Here is a 22,420-nt window from a genome sequence, read left to right as displayed (position 1 = left end):
GTGTTACAGGCAGCTTGTCCTTGAACTCCGAGCCCACCTCCTGTGCAACTGCTTGTGAGTCACCTATATTGGAATGGACATGTGTATGCACTCAAATAAAAAATGGTTATTAACCTTTCTGTAATGGTGGTTCTTTGAGATGTGTTGCACATGTCCATTCCAAGAGCTGTCCATTGTCCCCTCTCTTGGAGTGGTCAGTAAGAAGAAACTGAAGGGGTGCAAACTCTATGGGGCCCCTTATGCTGGTGCTATGAGCATATGGCATGATGGAGTGCTGGAGCCGACCCCACGGATACCAGTAAGGGAAAAAATTCCGGCAGTTGTGGGTGGATCGCACACGCACCTATATTGGAATGGACATGTGCAACACCTCTTGAAATACAACAGATACAGAAAGGTTAGTAAGTGTGTTTTTCCAACTGAAGTTGATTCAATAAGAAATGCTTTTAAGCTTGACAGTTATAAAACAGTGCAGATAATGCATTTACCACCATTTTATGGAACTGTTTTCCAGGTGTACATAATTGTTTGGTTATAATTGGGTAACTTGGGTTTAAAACTGCGTATTTGCATTTGATGTTGGCTTTCATCAGAATATTAGGTTTTTGAAGGAGAAATATGCTGGTTGGAACAAGTACAGTTTGGATTTTTCATCTTTTCTTGTAGTTTTTTACATTGTAGATTTGGTTGGAGAATATTTGTGTTTAGCTTATCTGTTCTGTTCACGTATACAGTTTAATACACAAGAGAAAGAAGGATGAAAATGTCTGGAAGGTTTATTTTTCAGCTAGGGTAACTATAAATGAAGAAATGCATGTATCAAGGATGGTAGGGAAATCCTGAATAGTGCAGATAGGACCTTCTGAACTGTAATTTCCTATCCTATACTCAAACTATTTCCGCTGTATTTGGCTGCTTGCTGCATTGCAGCTATTCTCCACTGAAATGGATAGCACTTTCCATGGACTGTCCAAATATATATTTCTTCATACTTCAGTAGCAGTTTTACTGTATAAAGCTATTTTTTAGTTTACTACAAATTGTATTTTAAGATTGCTTCTGTACAGCTGGAAATATACTTAGAAAGACCTGGTAGATGGCAAATGTCATTCCTGTCATAGAGAAACCATCTGTAATTTCACAAGAAGGCCAAGCTACTGGAAACAGGAGATTAGCTTGTTATGAAACATTTATTTTTATTAATGGCATGATGCCTCATGTCATTACATCCAACCTTAATTAATGTTTGGTTATAATGTCACTGTTTCAAAATATGTTTGTTTGGGAAATCTTGAGGTAATTCGGGTGTGTTCTATTTCTTAATATTAGACAGTGTTAAGTAGTTAAAGTAGTCCACTAGAAATACCTTTTTAAAAAACTGAATTTAATCAAATAGTTGTCTGGATCCCAAATCACTGAAGTTCTATTGCTACAAATGGTAGTTCATTTTATGTTCTCTAACTTTAAGGCATACATTTTATGGCCAGTAGGGGGAGTCACTGGCTCCTCTTATTTCTCAACATAAGTTTTCCATGTTCCCATTTGACTTGAATTACAGAAACACTTTCTGCATTTATACTGTTCTGTTTACTGGGTTGGAAGGCATCTTACATCTCCTTAACTTTACCACCTTGTTGTGTTTCACTTGAACAGTAAGTGTATATTATGTGAACTAGCTATTAATGGCATCTAAAGCTATTATCTTACTCTGACTGCAGTGAATATGTTCAGTCTTTCATTCTTCTAAAAAAAACTTCTTAAACAAATGATATAGTAGATGTGCAAACATGACCCAATACTTAAGTCCATAGTTATCAGTTAATATTGGTGTGAGGTGTGGGGGAGAGAGGAAGCAACGTGGAGTTACATTTTAATGTATAGATATGTCATATGGATATTTAGGGACCTTCACTATTGAACTTTTCCGGTTTGAGTTAATGAAATTTAGCTTTAAAGGCAAATGAAGTGATATATATATTTTTATCTAGGATGTTACTGTGTACAAAACTTAATTTTCATAAGATTATTTTAAGTCTTTTACCAATAAAGCATTTACAGTACAACCTCAATTACAAATACCAGAGTTACAAACTGACCTCATTTGGAACTGGAAGTACGCAATCAGGCAGCAGAGACTACCCAAAAAAAAGAAAATGCTGCTTAGGACAGTACTGTGTTAAACATAAACTACTTCATAAAAAAAAAAAAAAAGGGAAAGGTAAAATATTTTTGGCAAGGTAAGGAAACTCCCTGTGCTCGTTTCATTTAATTAAGATGGTTAAAAGCAACATTTTTCTTCTGCATAGTAATTTTTCAAAGGTGTATTAAGTCAATGTTCAGTTGTCAACTTTTAAAAGAACAATCATAACTTTTTGTTCAGAGTTACAAACAACCTCCATTCCTGATACATTCGTAACTCTGAGGTTCTACTGTATAATTGATTTATTTAAAATAAAACAATAATCTCCCCATTAAATTCTTAAAAAGTAGCGTAAGTATCAGTTTTCGTAAGAGCACTCTATTTTATCTTCATCTGTCGAGAGTACAGCATATGCTTGGAAAACTGACGAATTGCTGAAGCCTGGTTAAATTTGTAAATGTGAAAGTTGTTCAGGCATATTATTTAAAAAAGTATAAATCTCAAGTACTTAATTAAGACATTTTCTAACTTCATGAATAAAATTCGGAAGTGTTTTCCTTTATGAATTTTTAGGTTAGTTCTCAGCTCATACATCTCTTCTTTGAGGAAGAACACTAGTTATACATTATAGTTATAAATAACACATTCCATATTTTAACTGTATCATATGTCAGAAATGAAATTAATGTGATGTGCTCACTGTGACCTCCCTTTGAAGTCAAAGGCAAAATTCCTATTGACTTGAATGATGTAAGATTATGCTCTGTTGTTTATAAAGTAAGAATTGTTTGACCTTCCAAGGTGAGTTACCCAAAACACTGATACTTGCTTAATAACTGGGGTGGGGGGAGGGGGCAGATATTTTGTTAACTGTAGCCAGGGTGAGGTTTAAACAGTTATTAAACTGAGAAAAAAAAATTGAACATTGAGCTCATGATGAGGAATAGTAATGCAATAGTGTGGAAATGCAATGACTGTCCTTTGTTCCCCTTTACCTTCCCCATTTGGGAGAGAGAACAAGAAACCATTCTGTAAATGCCAGCCAATGAGTCATTTTAGCATACCGTGGTAGAAACCTTGTAGATAAATATGGTGCAGAAATCCATTTGCTTATTTAACAAAATTGCTTTGTCTGAGATTGTTAAAATGTTACACAATTAAAAGAATTTTTAGTGTTTCTAGCTGTGTTGTCTGGAGGTGGTATTGGAATAAATATAGTTAATGTCAACCTTCAGATTCTTAACACTCCAGTTGTCTACAACATATAACTTGGCAGAAGAGTAATGGTATATAGTAGTTCAGTGTGGAAGAGTTGTAAACGACATCCTGCTGACTCTTGATGGTTTCAAAAAAGAGGAATATACTTGAGCTATGCTTTTTTTTCTTTTTCTCCCCTCCCCCGCCCATCCCCAGCATTAGAAGTAGGGTAAGCTGGAGGATGACAGTTCTGCTTTACAACAACTTTCAAGGTTTCGAAATTTGGTTTTGTTCTTCATTGGAATGAAAATAAACTTTTTCACAAAATGGAATTGTGTTGACACATCAGTTTTCAGATAGAAGCGGCTAGGTTTTCAATTTAGGTCTCCCTCTGTCTGGTCAGAAGTGACCAGAGTGCCCTGGACCACAGAAACATTCCCACTGAAAACTTAAACTTTAAGGCCAGAAGGGATTTTAAGGCCAGAAGGGATCATCATGACCTCCTGCACGTTGCAGACCACAGAACCTCACCCTCCCATTCCTATAATTGATCGTATCTCTGGCTGATTTACTGAAGCCCTTAAATCATGATTTGAAGACTTCAAGTTACAGAGAATCCACCGTTTACTTTAGTTTACACCTACAAGTGACCTTGTTGCTACCCCATGTTGCAGAGGAAGGCAACCCCCCCTCTCCCCCCCAGGGTCTCTGCCAATCTGACCTAGGGGAAATTTCTTTTCTGACCCTCAATGTGGTGATCAGTTAGACCCTCAGCATTTGGGCAAGACCCACCAGCCAGATACCTGGGAAAGAATTCTCTGTAGAAACTCGGAGCCCTGCCGATCTACTGGTCCATCACTGGCTGTTGAAGACATTTGCTATTAGTAGTCACAGATGACTATCTACAGTGGCAAGTAGCCATTATCATGCTATCCCCTCCAAAATAATATACCTAGATTTCAGCAAGGCTTTTGACACTGTCCCATTTGACGTTCTGATGAATAAGCTAGAGAAATGCAGGGTTGGCAGAACTACCATTAAGTGAATCCATAATTGGTAAACAACTGCAAACAAAGAGTGTATTAATGGAATGAGGTCAGATTGGAGGGAGGTCTCAAGTGGGGTTCCACAGGAATCTGTCCTAGGTCCAGTGTTGTTTAACATCTTTATTAATGACCTAGATGTAGGAATAGAGAGCATACTGATCAAATTTGCAGATGACACAAAGCTGGGGAGGGGGTTACTAACACTTTTGAGGATAAAGCTAAAATTCAGAGGCATCTTGATATACTGGAGAACTGGGCTATAGGCAACAAAGTGAAATTCAAGAAATTCAACGAAGACAAATGTAAGGTGCTACACTTAGGGAAGAAAAAACAAGTGCACAAATATAGAATAGGGGATAACTGGGTTGGCAGCAGCACTGCTGAAAAGGATCTGGTAGTAGTGGTAGATCACTACCTCAGCATGTGTCAGCAATGTAATGCTGTTGCCAAAAAAGCAAATGCAATTTTAGGTTACATTAGCAGAGGCATTAGCATGCATGTCAAGGGAGGTGATAGTGCCGCTCTACTTGGTGCTGGTTAGGCCTTAGCTGGAGTACTATATACAGTTTTGGTCACCAGTGTATAGAAAGGATGTAGAGAAACTGCAAAGGATCAAGCGAGCGATAAAGATCAAAGGGATGAAATGCAAGCCATGTGAGCAAAGGCTGAAGGAATTGGATATGTTTAGTTAGGAAAATAGGAGATTAAGGGGGGACATGATAGTGGTCTTCAAATACTTGAAAGGCTGCCATTAAAAGAATGGAGAAAAATTGTTCTCTCTTGCCACAGAGGGCAGGACAAGAGGCAGTGGGTTCAAACTACAGCATAGCAGATTTAGATTAAATCTCAGGAAAAACTTTCTAACTCTAAGACAATGTAACGGACTACCTAGGAAGGTTGTGGAAGCTCCTTCACAGAAGGTTTTCAAAAGGAGTCTGGATAGCCGTCTGTCTTGGATGATTCAACCACAACAAATCCTGCATCTTGGCAGGAGGGTGAGACTAGATGATCCTTGTGGTTCCTTCTAACCCTATGATTCTATGAAAAACTTATCAAGCTCAGTTTTAAGACAGTTAGGGATTTTTTGTCCACTGCTCCCATTGGAAGGCTGTTTCACAACTTCACTCCTTTGATCGTTAGAAACCTTTGTCTAATTTCAAGTCTAAACTTGATGGCCAGCTTATATCCATTTGTTCTTGTGTCAGCATTGGCACTTAAATTAAATATCTCCTCTCCCTCCCTGTTATTTATCCCTTTGATGTATTTATAGAGAGCATTCATATGTCCCCTCAGCCTTCTTGAGGTTAAGCTAAACAAGCTGAGCTCTTTGAGTCTCCTTTTGAAAGGTAGCTTTTCCATTCCTCGGATCATCCTAGTAGCCCTTCTCTGCACTTGTTCCAGTTTGAATTAATCTTTTCTTAAACACTGGGGACAAGAATTTTACCGTCGTCCACCTGATTTCTCACCAGTGCCTTGTATGATGGTATTAACACTTCCCTTCACTTCTACTTGGAAATACCTTGCCTGATGCATCCTAGGGCCTTTTTCACAGCTGCATCACATTGGCGACTCATAATCCTACTGTGATCAACCAATACACCCAGGTCTGTCTTCTCTGTCTCTTCCAACTGATGTGTCCCCAGCTCATAGCAAAAATTCTTGTTGTTAGTCTCTAAGTTTGTGACCTTGCATATTGCACTATTAAATTTCAGCACATTTCTGTTACTCCACTTTACAAGGTACCATCCAGATCTTCTTGTCCGATACTCTGGTCCTCCTCCATATTGGCATTACCTCCCAGCTTTGTGTCATCCGCAGATTTTATTTGTGCAGCCCCACTTTTTGTTTCAAGATCAGTAATAAAATTGTTAAATAAGATTGGTCCCAATACCAATCCGTGAGAAACTCCACTAGTAACCTTCCTCCAGCCTGAGTGTTTACCTTGCACTATGACCTGTTGTAGTCTACCTTTTAACCAGTTTCTTATTCACTTTTCAGTTCTCATCATAATCACCATCTTCTCCAATATAACTAATTTACTATGTGGAACAGCATCAAATGCCTTACTGAAATCCAGGTAGATTAGATCTACTGCATTTCCTTTGTCTAAAAATAAGTTAATCAAATTTGATGTTTCAGCTTCAAAACAGCATATTTAGATAAAAATACATTTGAGAGTTCCAATCAGCTCTAATTAGAAGATAGCTTGCAACCTTGCTTAAATTGGAAAAAGTATTGTTGAAGGTTTTTGTCCCACTTCTGCTGGAAAATTGTAACAAGAATTGTAAAAACTAGCAAGCTAAAACCAATTATATTTATGAAATATTCCCAATTAGAACTTCTACTTCATGTCCAGATCTTCAGTGCCATGTTGCTGAATCTTCAACATGTACTGCTTCAGGGAGGCAGAACAGAGTTGTCCATAACTGGGAGGGCTGGGAAGCCGGGCTCCTCTGAAGACTTTCCAAATTTGTTGTTCTGTCTGCACAGAACAGGATGGCATTGCAGCATATCCTCCTTTAGAGACCTATATCAGTTAAGTAAAGGGAAAATAATTGGGAATTTTGAGCCTTGGCATTCATTAGGGATCCCAATTTGGCTACAGATTTTATTTTAGTGGCCTGGGTTGCTGTGTTGTTTTGTCTGGGCTTGGGGAGGATGGCGAGCGGCTCTTTTGAACATGGTTGACTAGCCTGCAGGGTGGAAAAAAAATATTTTTTAAATTTAAAAATGGATTTATTTTTTATTTTGGGGTTTTTATTTAAATGTATTTCCTTTTTCTTAAAAATCTATTCAAAATAAAATTTGAAATTATAGCAATCAGCATTAAGGTCTAAATGGACTATAGTCTATTAAAATCATTTGATTTTAATTTAAAAAATACTAAGTAATAATACATGTTTGACAATTTGAAAGAAAGTCAGACTACTGAATAATTGAAATTACTAGCTAAGCACATGGAAGCAGAACCAGTTTTTGCAGGTGCAAAGAGATTTTCTTTATTTCAGTTTATTCTATTAGTGCAGTTCATTCAAAGTTAAGATACTGATTGGAAGTTGAAAAAACAAGAAGACACATTTTCTTTTTCCAATCTGTGACTAAAAACTAGGTGTGGAAGGATGAGATCTACTAGTTCTAAAATCTTGAAGGACATTGTGACCAGAAACAGTTCAATTCACTAACAGATAATACTTCCTTTATTTCATAAATCAGTTAGTTTTAAATGCAAAATGTGTTTTGATAATCTTACTTTTTCTTATGTATCCAGCATAATTTTAACTAATAAAAATGAATTTAAAGGGCTGTTTTATTTATTTTTAAATGAATTCCAGTTTTCATTCAAATAGAGCTTGACATAAACCACATAAAAATAATAATAATTCAGTAAATTGAATATGGTCAATGATGAATTTTTTAATATAATAAAAAGTAAAAGTTAAGAAAATGAAAATATATAATGTTACATAATTGCTTAAATGAAAGTGTATAGATATAGTGTAGTCTTCTGGTTAACAGAGAGACCAAATTTAGTGTAAAAGTGATGTATAGCTGCAAGTCAACATGTTTTAATGGTTACTGACTTAACCATTCTTTAGGAAAACAATTAAAAAGTTGAAATGTAAAACAAGGTTAAATTATTTAAATTTAGGTTTCCTGGTTGCTGATTTAAAGCACGATAACTGGTGATTTAAATAACTGAACTTTAAAGTTGATTAATTTTAAGTTAATTTATTCACTTAAAACTTTACGCATGAAAGAAGCAGTTTCGTGTAGGGTCGGAAAGGGTGTATGGGTACTAGGGTAGATATATGATAAGGCTGGGTTATAGCAGAGTTGATCTCTGCCATACCTAATTCTACTCTATTTTTAGAGCTCTTCCTTTGTTGTTCTAATGACAAGCAGCTAAAAATCAGGGACCACAAACGTCTCCTGATGACTCTCCTTCTCCACTGTACCCAAGTTTTGTTCAGGTGGGGTGTTGAATTTACATGTAAATCTTTAGCGATAGACACATATATATTCTCATAAGTATTTATTTGGCTAGTATTTCAGAAAATGTGACGTATGTAAAGCAGTAGTTCCTAAAGTGCTTGAGCCCATGGGACTCTATTTTTTTTCAAATGCATTTATTCATTTTTTAAAATCAAATTGAGCTTTCATGCCTCTCTCCGTTTTTAAACTTCATAGATTCCAAGGGCAGAAAGGAGCAAGTTATATTTGGCACTGATGTGATCATCTAGTCTGACTCCTGTATAACATAGAAAGACCTCAAAGCCACAGAATGCCCTCAAAATAATTCCTAGAGCATATCGTTTAGAAAAACATTCAGTCTTGATTTTGAAATTTCCTGTAATCATGACCTTTGGTGAATTGTTCCCATGGTTAACTACCTTCACCGATTTTTAAAAAATTGCACCTTATTTCCAATCTGAGTTTGTCTAGCTTCAACTTCCAGCCATTGGATTGTCTGCTACATTGAGGAACCCATTATCAAATATTAGTTCCCTATGTAGGTAGTTATGGACTATGATCAAGTCACAGCCTTTCTTTTTTAGCTTTCTTTCTTAGGGCTGATCTATACTAATGCTGTAAGTCGATATAAGTCACACTAGTTCAGTTACATAAATTACGTAATTGAGTTCTACATAACATAGGTTGACTTAGAGTGATATCTACCCCGCACTGTGTCGACAGGAGACACTCTTCTGTTGACATAGCTTCCGCCTCTTGGGGAGGTGGAGTACAGCCATTGATGGGAGAGCGCTGTCCCATTGACTTCACGTGTCTTCACCAGAAGATCGCAGCAGTGCTGATTTAGCTGGTAGACATGGCCTTAAGCTAAATTGCGTGAGATCCTTGATTCTATCACTTTTTAATGATAAGGCATGCTTTCTAATCCTTCAGTCATTCTCTGGTTCTTCTCTGAACCCTCTTGAATTGTCGATATGAGAACTGGACACAACACTCTAACAATGCTCACACCAGTGCGAAATATAACTTGCTGCTACTTTGGAGAATTTAGATGAGCCATTTTTTTTTCCAGGGATAGACTAGCCAGGTGCAAGTTATCTTGTAAACAGCTCTTGACCAGCCTCGGAATAATTTCATATAATTTGCAGGGAAGGAAAAATAGGACAAAGTTTCTGTAAATGTGTCTTGGACGATCTAACAGCATAGAAATGTTTAAGTTCATGCCACTTGATGTATTTCAAAGGTAAAATCCTTCTCAGAAGGACTAGAGAAAATAATTGCAACTACTATACAAAGTATGGCTATTAGAAAGACAATACTTTAAGATGCAATCTGTGTTCTTCTGCTATGGTTAAAAAGGTCTTACTGTTCTTTAAACGTTAATGAACTCTTCTGAAATATTTTGATCACAAAAGGATTACACTTAGCCTAATTTACAGAAAAATTACCTAACACGCTTTGTATTTTAATAAATATGAGAGTTGGTAATTAGGTACATCATTTAGTTCTGAGTTTTTTATAAAGGCTCTTTTCCAGTCTTGGCAAATTAAATGGTAGTGGCTCTATTAAGTGAGCACAAATATAAATTAGGATTTGAGTGGAAGGGTATTGTATTACTCTGTTGCCACTTAACTTTTCTGCTTTAAATTTTTATATACGAAACATTGAGATTTTTGTAAAAGTTAGCATTCAAATTTGAATTTGTGGCAGGTGAGAGTGGGTAAAGAGTTGAGGGTTGGAGAGAGAGTGGAGTGAATAACAATTGAGTTTATCAACAAGAAGGGGTAAGTGGGGAAATGTGGGAGGCTAAGTGGTAGGAGTCATGGCTATTTACTTACTGGAAGGGTGGAGATGATGGGAAGGAAGTGGGTGATGTTTCAGGAGATGAGGGGGGAACTCGGTTACGGAGAGATGAGAGAAGAAGTAATATTTTGCAAAGACAGAGTTGAGTGGGTGGGAGGATTGACCCAGGTTAAAGGTCAAACAAGGAAGTGAGATGGGAGGCTCAGATGGGCTGCCAGCATGGAAGCTGCTGAGGATAAACATCAGCGTTTGTGATGGAAGGGAGAGCTAGATGTCAGTATTTGAGAAATAGGTGAGTGTGAAGAAGTCAGGTGGGCAGGAGATAGGATGGAGTCACTGGGGCAAGTGGAGAGGTTAGAGAAGGAGAGCAGATGAGAAACTTATTCATCTGAGACCAGGGAGAAGGAGGAGAGGGTTGAAGCGGGAATGTCTCATCATATTTTGGTGCATGTTCTCTTGAAATAAATTGGCAAGATCTGTGCAGAGAGAAAAGAGCAGGAAGGGGAGGGTTTGAGAGCACGTCAGAGGAGCAAATAGGCAGCTGGGTTGTGATCTTGAGATTCAATTCAGTTGGAGAAATACAGTTGTTTAGCTTGGAAGATGGCAGAACTGAAGGGCAGAAGTCGGTCTGGTCATGGGATTTTCACCAGATATGCTCTGCAGCAGAAGAACAGGAATGTAGGAAGTGGATGTTGGGGGTGAGCCAGAGCTTGATGGAGTTGGAAGGCGGACCTCACAATAAAAGAGAGGAACAGAAATGTCAAGTGTGGAGGGGAGTGAGGAATGGAGAGAATCAACAACCATATCAATGGAAGAAAAGGGAAGAGAGGACTGAAAACAGATGAGAAATCCAGTATGTTGATAGATATGCTGATAGACTAAAAGTCATGGGAAGGCCAAGAGACAGGGCACGAGGGAGGGGGCTCATGGATGATGTTGAAGAGAACAGGTGATGGTCAGAGAGGGGGAAATGAGCAACAGCAAGATCAAAGAGAGGGCAAGTGCTTGGTTAAGACCAAGTCAGATGAATGGCTCTTTGGGAGAGTTTAACAAGGGCTGCAAGTCAAATTAAGACTATAGGGCAAGGAAACATGCACCTAAGGGGTCAGATGGGTCATCAACATGGAAGTTGACGCTACTGAGGCTGATTGGGGGTGGTTGTGAGGAGAGGAACTGAGAGATCCAGGAGTTGAAATCAGAGAGGACAGCTGATGGGGAGGGATTGGGTGGATAGTAGATGACGACAAGATGGAGTGGGAAGAAGAATTGGATGTAGTGCTGTTCAGAACAAAGAGTGGGAAGGAGGTGGAGTGGGAGGGGTTTGGAAACAGCAGGAGTTGGAGAGCAGAAGCCCCACACTTCCACTACAGTCTGATCCAGGGCATGGAGTATGAGAGAAGGAGATGCTTTATAAGAGAGGGTAGCTGCAGAGGCAATGTCAGACAAAGGGATCCAGGTCTCTTTGAGAGCCAGGGCCTGGTGGGAGCAAGATATGAAGTCATAGATGAGGTTTTTTTGTTAGTTTGTTTTTAGAGATGGTGGTAGACATTTCAGAGACAGCAAGGGAAATGCAAGGGGGAAGGAGAATGGGTGTGAGATTACGAACAGAGGCAGGAGAGGGGCAGACATAGTGGAGAGGGTAGGGAATGAGGCAATGTCACCAGAGGTCAGGAAGAGGTGGTAGAGGGTGTGGATATGGCATCTAGATTTGTGCTGGTGGGTCATCAGAGCCGTGGGTGAGTGGTAGATGGACAAGGGCCAATACACACAACAACAAAAAGCAGGGAAATGATTTGAAGGTACACTAGTAGGTACCCTTAGGTAGCTGGAGTGCATGGCCTCTCAGGCCATGAGATATGGCCAGGCTGACCCGCTTGAAAGATCTAAGAACAGTGGGGCACTCCAGGATGGGGACTGGTCTCTGGCAGTGGCAGAAGCTCCCCCTGAGGTAGCTGGACTGTGGTGTGGTGGTTTTCATTGAGATTGAGCAGATATTTCAGATTAATTTACTGAAATTCTTGTATTTAATTTTATAATCTATACTGTACAAAATGCAATTGTTTATATATGAAATAATAAATATTTTGTTTTGTGTTCTCTAATTTTCCCAGGTATATGTGGAATTTGATGACCTTGAATGGGAAAAACGAGAGTGGGTTAAGGTTTATGAAGATTTTGCAGCCTTCTTGGTGGAGTACCAGCTGGTCTGGGCAAAAAGAAAGGACCCTAGCCAGACTCAGGGATCAAAGATCAAACAAATTCAATGGCCTGCATTGGTAAGATATTTGAAGTGTCATTTTTAAGCTGTTAAACACAGAATGTTACTAGGAAATTGTTTAATTTCATTGTAATTACCTTGATGTTGGAAGTTAGTTGTTTTCTTGTCTGTCAGTCTTGACTCCGCTGGTCGAGCAAGCTCATGTGAAAGGATGGGAATTCCGTGATACTAGTCACTCATTTTAATTTAATTTTTTGAGGTGATGCAGACCATGATAAACTTAGTATCTCCTAGTGATATAATAAAACTGATAACACCTCTTACAGACAAAGCAGTTTGTGTTAATTAACCTAGTAGCACTATGTTGCACTGGTACAGGGAGATTGGAGTTGGGTTAACAACTTGCATCCCAGAGCTCGTGACTATGGAGGGCTGAGGAGGCAGTGTAATTCTAATGGAAATAGCAGCATACGTAGGAGTTGCGTCAAGGTCCAGAGAGATGACGGGTGAGTACAGACTCATTGAATCAGTGATAAAATAGTCAGTTGCATCTTCTCTGAAGTGAGAACTGTATCCTTCTGGATATCTGCAGTGACACTCAGATGCTGAAGCAGATGAGAGGGTTAAAGATGGCTTTTTCGCCCTGTTTACTTAGGAAGCTATTCTTGTTGCTGACAGGTCCTGGGTAATCCTAGGCTGTGATGAGGATCTGGTGAGGTCATCTAAAAAAGGGACGGACATGAATCCATGTCTTCCTCAGAGAACCTACTAGCACAGCCAGGATCTTCCTAAAGACCCAAGTTGAGCCTGATTGGGAGAATCTTGTATTGAAAATGTTTTCCATTGTAATAGAACTGTAGAAATCTCCTGTAACTTCTCAGACTGGAGTGTGAAAGGAGAACTCCAACAAGCATATCAATATCATGAATCTTGGGAATGCTTAGCCATGATATGATGATGGTTTTAGTGTCTCCATCTGGAATATCAGTCTCATGGTGAAATTGTTGAATAACCTGTGATCTAAGATGGCCTCCAAATCCCCATTCTTCTGTGGAACCATAAGGAATATGTTCTATAAAACCTTTGTGTTGATGGGGCAGGCTCTATTATCTTTGCATTGATGAGGTGGGAAATTCTTATGTTTTTTCCTTGTTTTGTCTGTATAAGTCAGTTGGTAAGCTCACCAGCCAGGGAAAGTAGAATAAACCTCCCAACAATCATTTCGTCCATGTCACTTTCTTTGGGGCTGGCTCTGTTGTTCACAAAAGATTTAAAAAGTTGAAAGTATTATAAACACTGGGTGCAGGAGGCCTGTCCCACTTTCCAACGTCTGGTAAGGGAGCGGGCACTCCTGTTCCTTTAGGCAGTATTCAGCAGGCATTCACATGATTCTAAATCAGCTGCCTCTTCATCATGTGCCCTGTTAAGCAGTTACTGGAAGTTGTAGATTCTAGTCTTAAAGTTCAAGGCTCGTAACATATTGGGAAGTGCATATGCACCCAAGGACCAGCAACCTAGTCAAATTTCCCCAAGATGAAGAAACTTAAATGGGGAATTCTGCATGGGGTAAAATCTCTAAAGCCAACTCCTCCTCCCCACAGATCAGGTAATCTCCTTGAAGGTAAGTGTCCTGTAGTTGTAGGGAATGCTTGAAGCTGGATCGATTTCCATGTTAGCCCTGCCTGGAGTTTCATGCCTCCCTGATTGAAGCAAGACTTTTTCGTTTTGCCTGGTGTTAAGTTTGTGGCCTTTAGAAAATTATTAGTTTTGACTTGGCTATGTGATTTTGTATAGTTTTCTTCCCTTTTTGGCTTTGGCCATCATTTTGTGCATGTGTTTACCAAACTAATTCCCCTTATGCCCTTCTCTCCATCCGGAGTACTTTATGGATGTCATGAGTGGCCTAGCATGACAATCATCGTACTGGAGGCCATGGAGCAGCATTTAAACGTAGCAGGTCGAGCGAAGCTTCTATCCTGAAACGAGCACATAAAGAAACAATTTAGAGTGGGCTTCATGCCTTGGCGATGTATGGCTTTCACTTGGTCCAGTTTGTCTGTTCAGATTAGGATGGCTCAAGTAAAAAAAAAAAATGAAGCGGAGTGCAAAAGCTGCCATATTGATGTTCCTTCTTCAGGAGAATTCCATTTTTGTGTCAGTGGGCTCCTTGAGCGGCAACTCATTCTTTTTGGGCATTGGTGTCCTTGTCCAGTGGAACTGCAAATACATCTTGGGTGAAATAACAGTACTGAGTTACTGAGTTACCGGGGGACTGAGTCATCTATCTGCCGCCCTGACCGGGAAAACCGAGAAGTCTGCTGCTTGCCGGGGGCTAAGATTCGCGATGTGACGGAGAGACTGCCGAGACTCATCAAGCCCTCGGATTGCTACCCCTTCCTGCTTCTCCACGTGGGCACCAGTGATACTGCCAAGAATGACCTTGAGCGGATCACTGCGGACTATGTGGCTCTAGGAAGAAGGATAAAGGAGTTGGAGGCGCAAGCGGTGTTCTCGTCCATCCTCCCCGTGGAAGGAAAAGGCCTAGGTAGGGAGCGTCGAATCGTGGAAGTCAACGAATGGCTACGCAGGTGGTGTCGGAGAGAAGGCTTTGGTTTCTTTGACCATGGGATGGTGTTCCATGAAGGAGGAGTGCTGGGCAGAGACGGGCTCCATCTTACGAAGAGAGGGAAGAGCATCTTTGCCAGCAGGCTGGCTAACCTAGTGAGGAGGGCTTTAAACTAGGTTCACCGGGGGAAGGAGACCAAAGCCCTGAGGTAAGTGGGAAAGCGGGATACCGGGAGGAAGCACAGGCAGGAATGTCTGTGAGGGGAGGGCTCCTGCCTCATACTGGGAATGAGGGGCGATCAACAGGTTATCTCAAGTGCTTATATACAAATGCACAAAGCCTTGGAAACAAGCAGGGAGAACTGGAGGTCCTGGTGATGTCAAGGAACTATGACGTGATCCGAATAACAGAGACTTGGTGGGATAACTCACATGACTGGAGTACTGTCATGACTGGTTATAAACTGTTCAGGAAGGACAGGCAGGGCAGAAAAGGTGGGGGAGTAGCACTGTATGTAAGGGAGCAGTATGACTGCTCAGAGCTCCGGTACGAAACTGCAGAAAAACCTGAGTGTCTCTGGATTAAGTTTAGAAGTGTGTGCAACAAGAGTGATGTAGTGGTGGGAGTCTGCTATAGACCACCGGACCAGGGGGAGGAGGTAGATGAGGCTTTCTTCCGGCAGCTCACGGAAGCTACTAGATCGCATGCCCTGATTCTCATGGGTGACTTTAATCATCCTGATATCTGCTGGGAGAGCAATACAGCGGTGCATAGACAATCCAGGAAGTTTTTGGAAAGCGTAGGGGACAATTTCCTGGCACAAGTGCTAGAGGAGCCAACTAGGGGGGGCGCTTTTCTTGACCTGCTGCTCACAAACCGGGTAGAATTAGTGGGGGAAGTAAAAGTGGATGGGAATCTGGGAGGCAGTGACCATGAGTTGGTTGAGTTCAGGATCCTGACGCAGGGAAGAAAGGTAAGCAGCAGGATACGGACCCTGGACTTCAGGAAAGCAGACTTCGACTCCCTCAGGGAACGGATGGCCAGGATCCCCTGGGGGACTAACTTGAAGGGGAAAGGAGTCCAGGAGAGCTGGCTTTATTTCAAGGAATCCCTGTTGGGGTTACAGGGACAAACCATCCCGATGAGTCGAAAGAATAGTAAATATGGCAGGCGACCAGCTTGGCTTAATGGTGAAATCCTAGCGGATCTTAAACATAAAAAAGAAGCTTACAAGAAGTGGAAGGTTGGACATATGACCAGGGAAGAGTATAAAAATATTGCTCGGGAATGTAGGAATGTTATCAGGAGGGCCAAATCGCACCTGGAGCTGCAGCTAGCCAGAGATGTCAAGAGTAACAAGAAGGGTTTCTTCAGCTATGTTGGCAACAAGAAGAAAGCCAAGGAATGTGTGGGCCCCTTACTGAATGAGGGAGGCAACCTAGTGCCAGAGGATGTGGAAAAAGCTAATGTACTCAATGCTTTTTTTGCCTCTGTTTTCACTAACAAGGTCAGCTCCCAGACTGCTGCGCTGGGCATCCCAAAATGGGGAAGAGATGGCCAGCCCTCTGTGGAGATAGAGGTGGTTAGGGACTATTTAGAAAAGCTGGACGTGCACAAGTCCATGGGGCCGGACGAGTTGCATCCGAGAGTGCTGAAGGAATTGGCGGCTGTGATTGCAGAGCCATTGACCATTATCTTTGAAAACTCGTGGCGAACCGGGGAAGTCCCGGATGACTGGAAAAAGGCTAATGTAGTGCCAATCTTTAAAAAAGGGAAGAAGGAGAATCCTGGGAACTACAGGCCAGTCAGCCTCACTTCAGTCCCTGGAAAAATCATGGAGCAGGTCCTCAAAGAATCAATCCTGAAGCAGTTGCATGAGAGGAAAGTGATCAGGAACAGCCAGCATGGATTCACCAAGGGAAGGTCATGCCTGACTAATCTAATCGCCTTTTATGATGAGATTACTGGTTCTGTGGATGAAGGGAAAGCAGTGGATGTATTGTTTCTTGACTTTAGCAAAGCTTTTGACACGGTCTCCCACAGTATTCTTGTCAGCAAGTTAAGGAAGTATGGGCTGGATGAATGCACTACAAGGTGGGTAGAAAGCTGGCTAGATTGTCGGGCTCAACGGGTAGTGATCAATGGCTCCATATCTAGTTGGCAGCCGGTATCAAGTGGAGTGCCCCAAGGGTCGGTCCTGGGACCGGTTTTGTTCAATATCTTCATAAATGATCTGGAGGATGGTGTGGATTGCACTCTCAGCAAATTTGCGGATGATACTAAACTGGGAGGAGTGGTAGATCAGCTGGAGGGGAGGGATAGGATACAGAAGGACCTAGACAAATTGGAGGATTGGGCCAAAAGAAATCTGATGAGGTTCAATAAGGATAAGTGCAGGGTCCTGCACTTAGGACGGAAGAACCCAATGCACAGCTACAGACTAGGGACCGAATGGCTAGGCAGCAGTTCTGCGGAAAAGGACCTAGGGGTGACAGTGGACGAGAAGCTGGATATGAGTCAGCAGTGTGCCCTTGTTGCCAAGAAGGCCAATGGCATTTTGGGATGTATAAGTAGGGGCATAGCGAGCAGATCGAGGGACGTGATCGTTCCCCTCTATTCGACATTGGTGAGGCCTCATCTGGAGTACTGTGTCCAGTTTTGGGCCCCACACTTCAAGAAGGATGTGGATAAATTGGAGAGAGTCCAGCGAAGGGCAACAAAAATGATTAGGGGACTGGAACACATGAGTTATGAGGAGAGGCTGAGGGAGCTGGGATTGTTTAGCCTGCAGAAGAGAAGAATGAGGGGGGATTTGATAGCTGCTTTCAACTACCTGAAAGGGGGTTCCAAAGTGGATGGCTCTAGACTGTTCTCAATTGTAGCAGATGACAGAACGAGGAGTAATGGTCTCAAGTTGCAGTGGGGGAGGTTTAGATTGGATATTAGGAAAAACTTTTTCACTAAGAGGGTGGTGAAACACTGGAATGCGTTACCTAGGGAGGTGGTAGAATCTCCTTCCTTAGAGGTTTTTAAGGTCAGGCTTGACAAAGCCCTGGCTGGGATGATTTAACTGGGAATTGGTCCTGCTTTGAGCAGGGGGTTGGACTAGATGACCTTCTGGGGACCCTTCCAACCCTGATATTCTATGATTCTATGATTCTACTTTTTGTCCTTTGGTAGTGTTGACATTTTTAATCTGCCTGTGTAAGTGCTTGGATTTCTTTGGGCCCTCGCATGCAGCCTTAATCACATTGTCAAAGGGAGGATGGGGAGGAACACAGTATTTCTTCTTGAGTTTAATTGAAATGTTTGTCTGGGACACCTGTTTTTGTCTGGCTCCTGAGTCCTCTCTGTGGTGTAGAAGCAGTTTTAGGTCTGCTAGCACTCTCTAAAGCATGTGATCAAATAGGTGTGATGGGAGCAGCTTCTCATTGGACCAAGTATCAGAGGGGTAGCAATGTTAGTCTGTATCCACAAAAACAATGAGGAGTCTGGTGGCACCTTAAAGACTAACAGAGGAGACTTCGTGCATCCGAAGAAGTGGGTTTTTTACCCATGAAAGTTTATGCCCGAATATATCTTTTAGTCTTTAAGGTGCCACCAGATTCCTCATTGTCTTCTCATTGGAAATTTTTCAGCTTTGGCTTGGTCTAATTGAGCTAGCTGAGGAGCAGGAAGGGGCCGCCTTTCTTCCATTCTTCATAAACATTTTTATTTTCATTGGCTTATGTTTTCTGGATCTGTAGTCAGGTGATGAGTCTGAGACGGAATGCTTGACTGACAAAGGTGAAGTTGCCCTTTCTGTCTGTCTTTTGTCCAAAGGAGAATTTTCCTCCTCACCAGTTAGTTTCTGGTTTAGGTATTCAGAGTTGAAATATTTTGGTGTTTTTTTTTTTTTTACCCCATCCCAGATTCTTTTAGAGCAGCGTTTCTCAAACTGGGGTCCATGGATCTCTGGGGATCTGCAAGGGAACTCCAGGGGGTCTATGGGCCCCGCTGATCAACTCCTCCACTCCCTCCCTCCCTCCCAGCACCTCCTGCACACCACAGGGAGGAGAAGGGATGGGGGCACTCATGGGAGGGAGCAGGAAGAGGAGGGTGGGGTGGAGTGGGGGCGGGAAGAGGTGGGGTGGGCATGGAGCCTTGGGGAGGGGGGAGAAGGGTGGAGTGGGGGTGGTGCCTGGGGCTGAGCAGGGGGCTTCAAGGTCTGTGGCAAAATTTTAAATGAAAATGGGGGTCCTCAGATTACTAAAGTTTGAGAACCACTATTTTAGAGAGCTTTCCTTTCTCTTTAGGGCCCTTTTTTCTTTAACATGGTTATTTTCCTTTGAGCTCTCCTTGCCTTCGGAGGTTTAGGGTAGATGGGGAAGATTTCTAATGATTTCTCATTCTCCTTGATTGGGAATTGCAAGCTTGATCCATAAAGGAAGAAATAATTGGAGTTAACAGTCCCTGGTTCAGGACTGTTTAGAAGGAGGGCTTCCTTTGACCATGGTGCAGAGAAGCCGTATATATCTTGCCTGTCTGAACTGTTGTGTTGCTCATGTGAGGGCTCTAGAAGCTTGTTGGGAACTTGACCTACCCATCATCTGGGAATTGTGTGCTCCTCTTACTGAAGGCTGCAGAGTGATGTAACCACCCTAACTCCAAAGTGGGTGTGGGTGTGTGTGTCGGGGGGGGGGGGGAGGTATCAAACATTGCTCCTTTTAGTACACCTGAGCTGCAGTCTGAGGGCAAGTAGGGAGGAGTGCTGCTCCAGCAATAATTTTATCTTGGGACCTGAAGAATTCCCCCAAAAGGCCAAACCTTCTTCCCACTCTCCTCCGTAGATAATCCAAATTTGAGGAAAATTTTAAAGTACTTTAGAGAATTTTAAAAGTGAGTCAGGAGGAGGACTAGCTGGCTCTGACTCAAGCCAGACAGAACATTAGAGTGGCCAAGTAAGGGGAAGAGCTTGTGAAATGTATCAGCATCCCTATTAAGGAAGTATCTGCCATTTGCAAATTAAATCCAGAACTTCGCAATGTTAAATCTAGGTTTGCTTCTGAATGACCAGATAGCAGTGATGGCAAGCTAGATGCTTTCATGCTTTGCAAGAAGAGTGCAACCTCTTCTCAGACCTTGCCATAGTAGTTACACACACAACAACTAAGTCAAACACCCTCATAAGGAAATGCCAGAATTAAGGTTGTGTGTGCAGTCTTAATTCAGCCTTCTTATGCATATGCATTACACTAGTCTTTGGTTGCATGATCACATACCTTTTTTTCCCCCCGGGACCAGTGCCTCATTCAGTGCATAGAATCACTGGTGCTGACTTAAAGAACAGCTATTGAAAATTTTGTCCTCTTTTCATGGTTCAGTGTATGGCACCACATGTTATTTCCTACATACTGTTCAAACCCTGCTCTGAAAAGAATTGTTAATTTTTTTAGGGCTTTTCTGTGTTACATAAATTCTAATGCATTTATTTTTACAGCATCCCTGTGGGGGGCTGTTGCTGTTCCTATTTTAACGATGGGGATTTGAGGCATAGAGAAATTAAAGTAAAAAGTATCCAGTAATTTTGATTACTGAATTCGAGACACCTAGGACCTGTTTTTTTCAGAGTATATAGCATTGAATAGCACTTTGTGTTCAAAACACATAACCCATTGACTTCAGTTGCAGTGTTAGTGCTCAGCACTTCTGTAAAGCAGATCTCAAGGTTTCAAGTTAGATACTCAGAAGATAAGGAACATACAATTAGTCGCCAGCTGTAAACATCCTGATTATAGGCTATGTCTGCACTACAGAGCTTACAGCAGCTGCTGTAGTGCTGCTAGTGCAGATGTTCGAAGCTGATGAGAGACAGCTCTCCCATCCACTTACTCCAGCCCCCGCGAGCGGCAGTAGCTTCTACCGCCAACATAGCTCTGTCCACACAGGAGCTTACGTTGGTATAACTTACTTTGCTCAGGGGGTGGCTTATTCACACCTCTGAGTGACATACTGATGGCTAAATCCCGTGTCCCGATGGGTGGAGGCAGGAGGAGGAGTTTGGGGAGTGATGAAAAAGTAGCAAAAAGGCATCTGGAATCAAGAACATAGGATTCAATTAAGTTGGTGAAGTAGAGGTGTTCAGTTAGGAAGATGGCTGAACTGAATAAGGAGACAACTAACCTTTAGTGGAGGAAGTTAGGCATGTCCATGGGATCGCTGCCAGACATCTTCTATGTGGATAATTAATTACTAGAGAGGAATGGTACATTTTGCTTTTTTGCAAATATTTGTTGACAGCAGAGGAATAGTCAGACTTACGAATCTTGGATTCTGTTCTAGGCTCTGGAGGGGAGTATACTTGAGTGGGTACACTCTTTTCTGCCCATTCTTCCAAGTAGTAGTATTAGTATTATTTCTATTTACACAGTGTCTAGAAACCCTCATCGTGGACTAGGATCCCACTGTGGTAGCTGCTGTACAAACACAGAACAGAAACAGTCCTTATCCCAAGGAGCTTCCAATCTATAAGACAAAAGGATAAAAATTGATACAGACAGATGGAGTACAAGCAAACAATGAGGCAATATTGGTCAGCATGATAGTGGTCTCTTCACAGTAGCAGCCTAACTATTGTCAAGTTTTTTGTATCATATTTGCCTGATCTATCGGTTAATTATTATTTAGAGTTTCCAGTTTAACTTTCTAGTTTGGTAGAGTCCAACTGCCTCTAGGTCAGACATAGTTATAACTATGAGGAGGACCCTGTGCACACGGGAGAGAAATTCACTGAGGAAAGATTTTTATTAGCACATTTATCAATATCACAAAAACTACAAACCAGCAAAGTAGACTAGGGTGATACACGGTGTTCAGCACGATAACTTAAATACTCGCATCATCCTTTGCAGGGGAGCTCGGTAGTAAATATCCTGACCCATGTGTAGTCCTTTGGCCTGGCAGGTTCCAGGAAGTCTCCCTGGAATGAATAAGCAGAGTACCACCTTTTGTCATAGATTAAGTAACGCCTACCATACCTAATGCATATTCAGTAGGGGTTTTAGCCCTTTTTCTTTTTGTGTTTTCTCACCCTACCATTATTGGGGTGCTCTTCTTCCTTAGGTCACTAAACCCTTTACCTCAAACTTACTGGCATGTACATAAATTAATTCCTGTGGTATTCTTGTGGTTGAACATCTGCTGATGTTCCTAACTTGAAAAGCTGGTACAAACTGGCATCTTGTGGTCACTTGTCAGCAGTTTAGCAACACTTACTTATGCATCATTCTCTCTTGTGACATCATGTAATACAAGTTAATTTAAGAATTAGTTTTTTATGCCAAGTCTTTGACCTTAATCCTCAGTTAGTATGGCTAAGATATTGTCTTACAGGCTTGAGAGCTGTAGGCTTTTATGTTACTACCTTAATTCATACTGACTCCTTACCTTTATGCCTCTACTGGCTGCAAGTTTTCTGGCTATGGCATGGTCCCTTCTGT

General features: G+C 41.5%; 1 protein-coding gene across 4 annotated transcripts in view; it reads left to right on the top strand.

Annotated features, from left to right (window-relative positions):
• Positions 1–22,420, top strand: part of JMJD1C (jumonji domain containing 1C) — a 306,723-nt gene that overhangs the window by 77,201 nt on the left and 207,102 nt on the right. For all 4 annotated transcript variants that reach the window (XM_073353432.1, XM_073353433.1, XM_073353434.1 and 1 more), the window contains exon 2: positions 12,270–12,434. In XM_073353432.1, coding sequence (XP_073209533.1) covers positions 12,270–12,434 — 165 coding nt within the window. The remainder of the gene's footprint in view (positions 1–12,269; positions 12,435–22,420) is intronic.

The sequence above is a fragment of the Lepidochelys kempii genome, chromosome 7 (genome assembly GCF_965140265.1).
Source record: "Lepidochelys kempii isolate rLepKem1 chromosome 7, rLepKem1.hap2, whole genome shotgun sequence".
Lineage (NCBI taxonomy): Eukaryota > Metazoa > Chordata > Testudines > Cheloniidae > Lepidochelys > Lepidochelys kempii.
The sequence above is the reverse complement of the archived record's forward strand: the minus strand, read 5'-3'. Positions and strand labels throughout refer to the sequence as shown.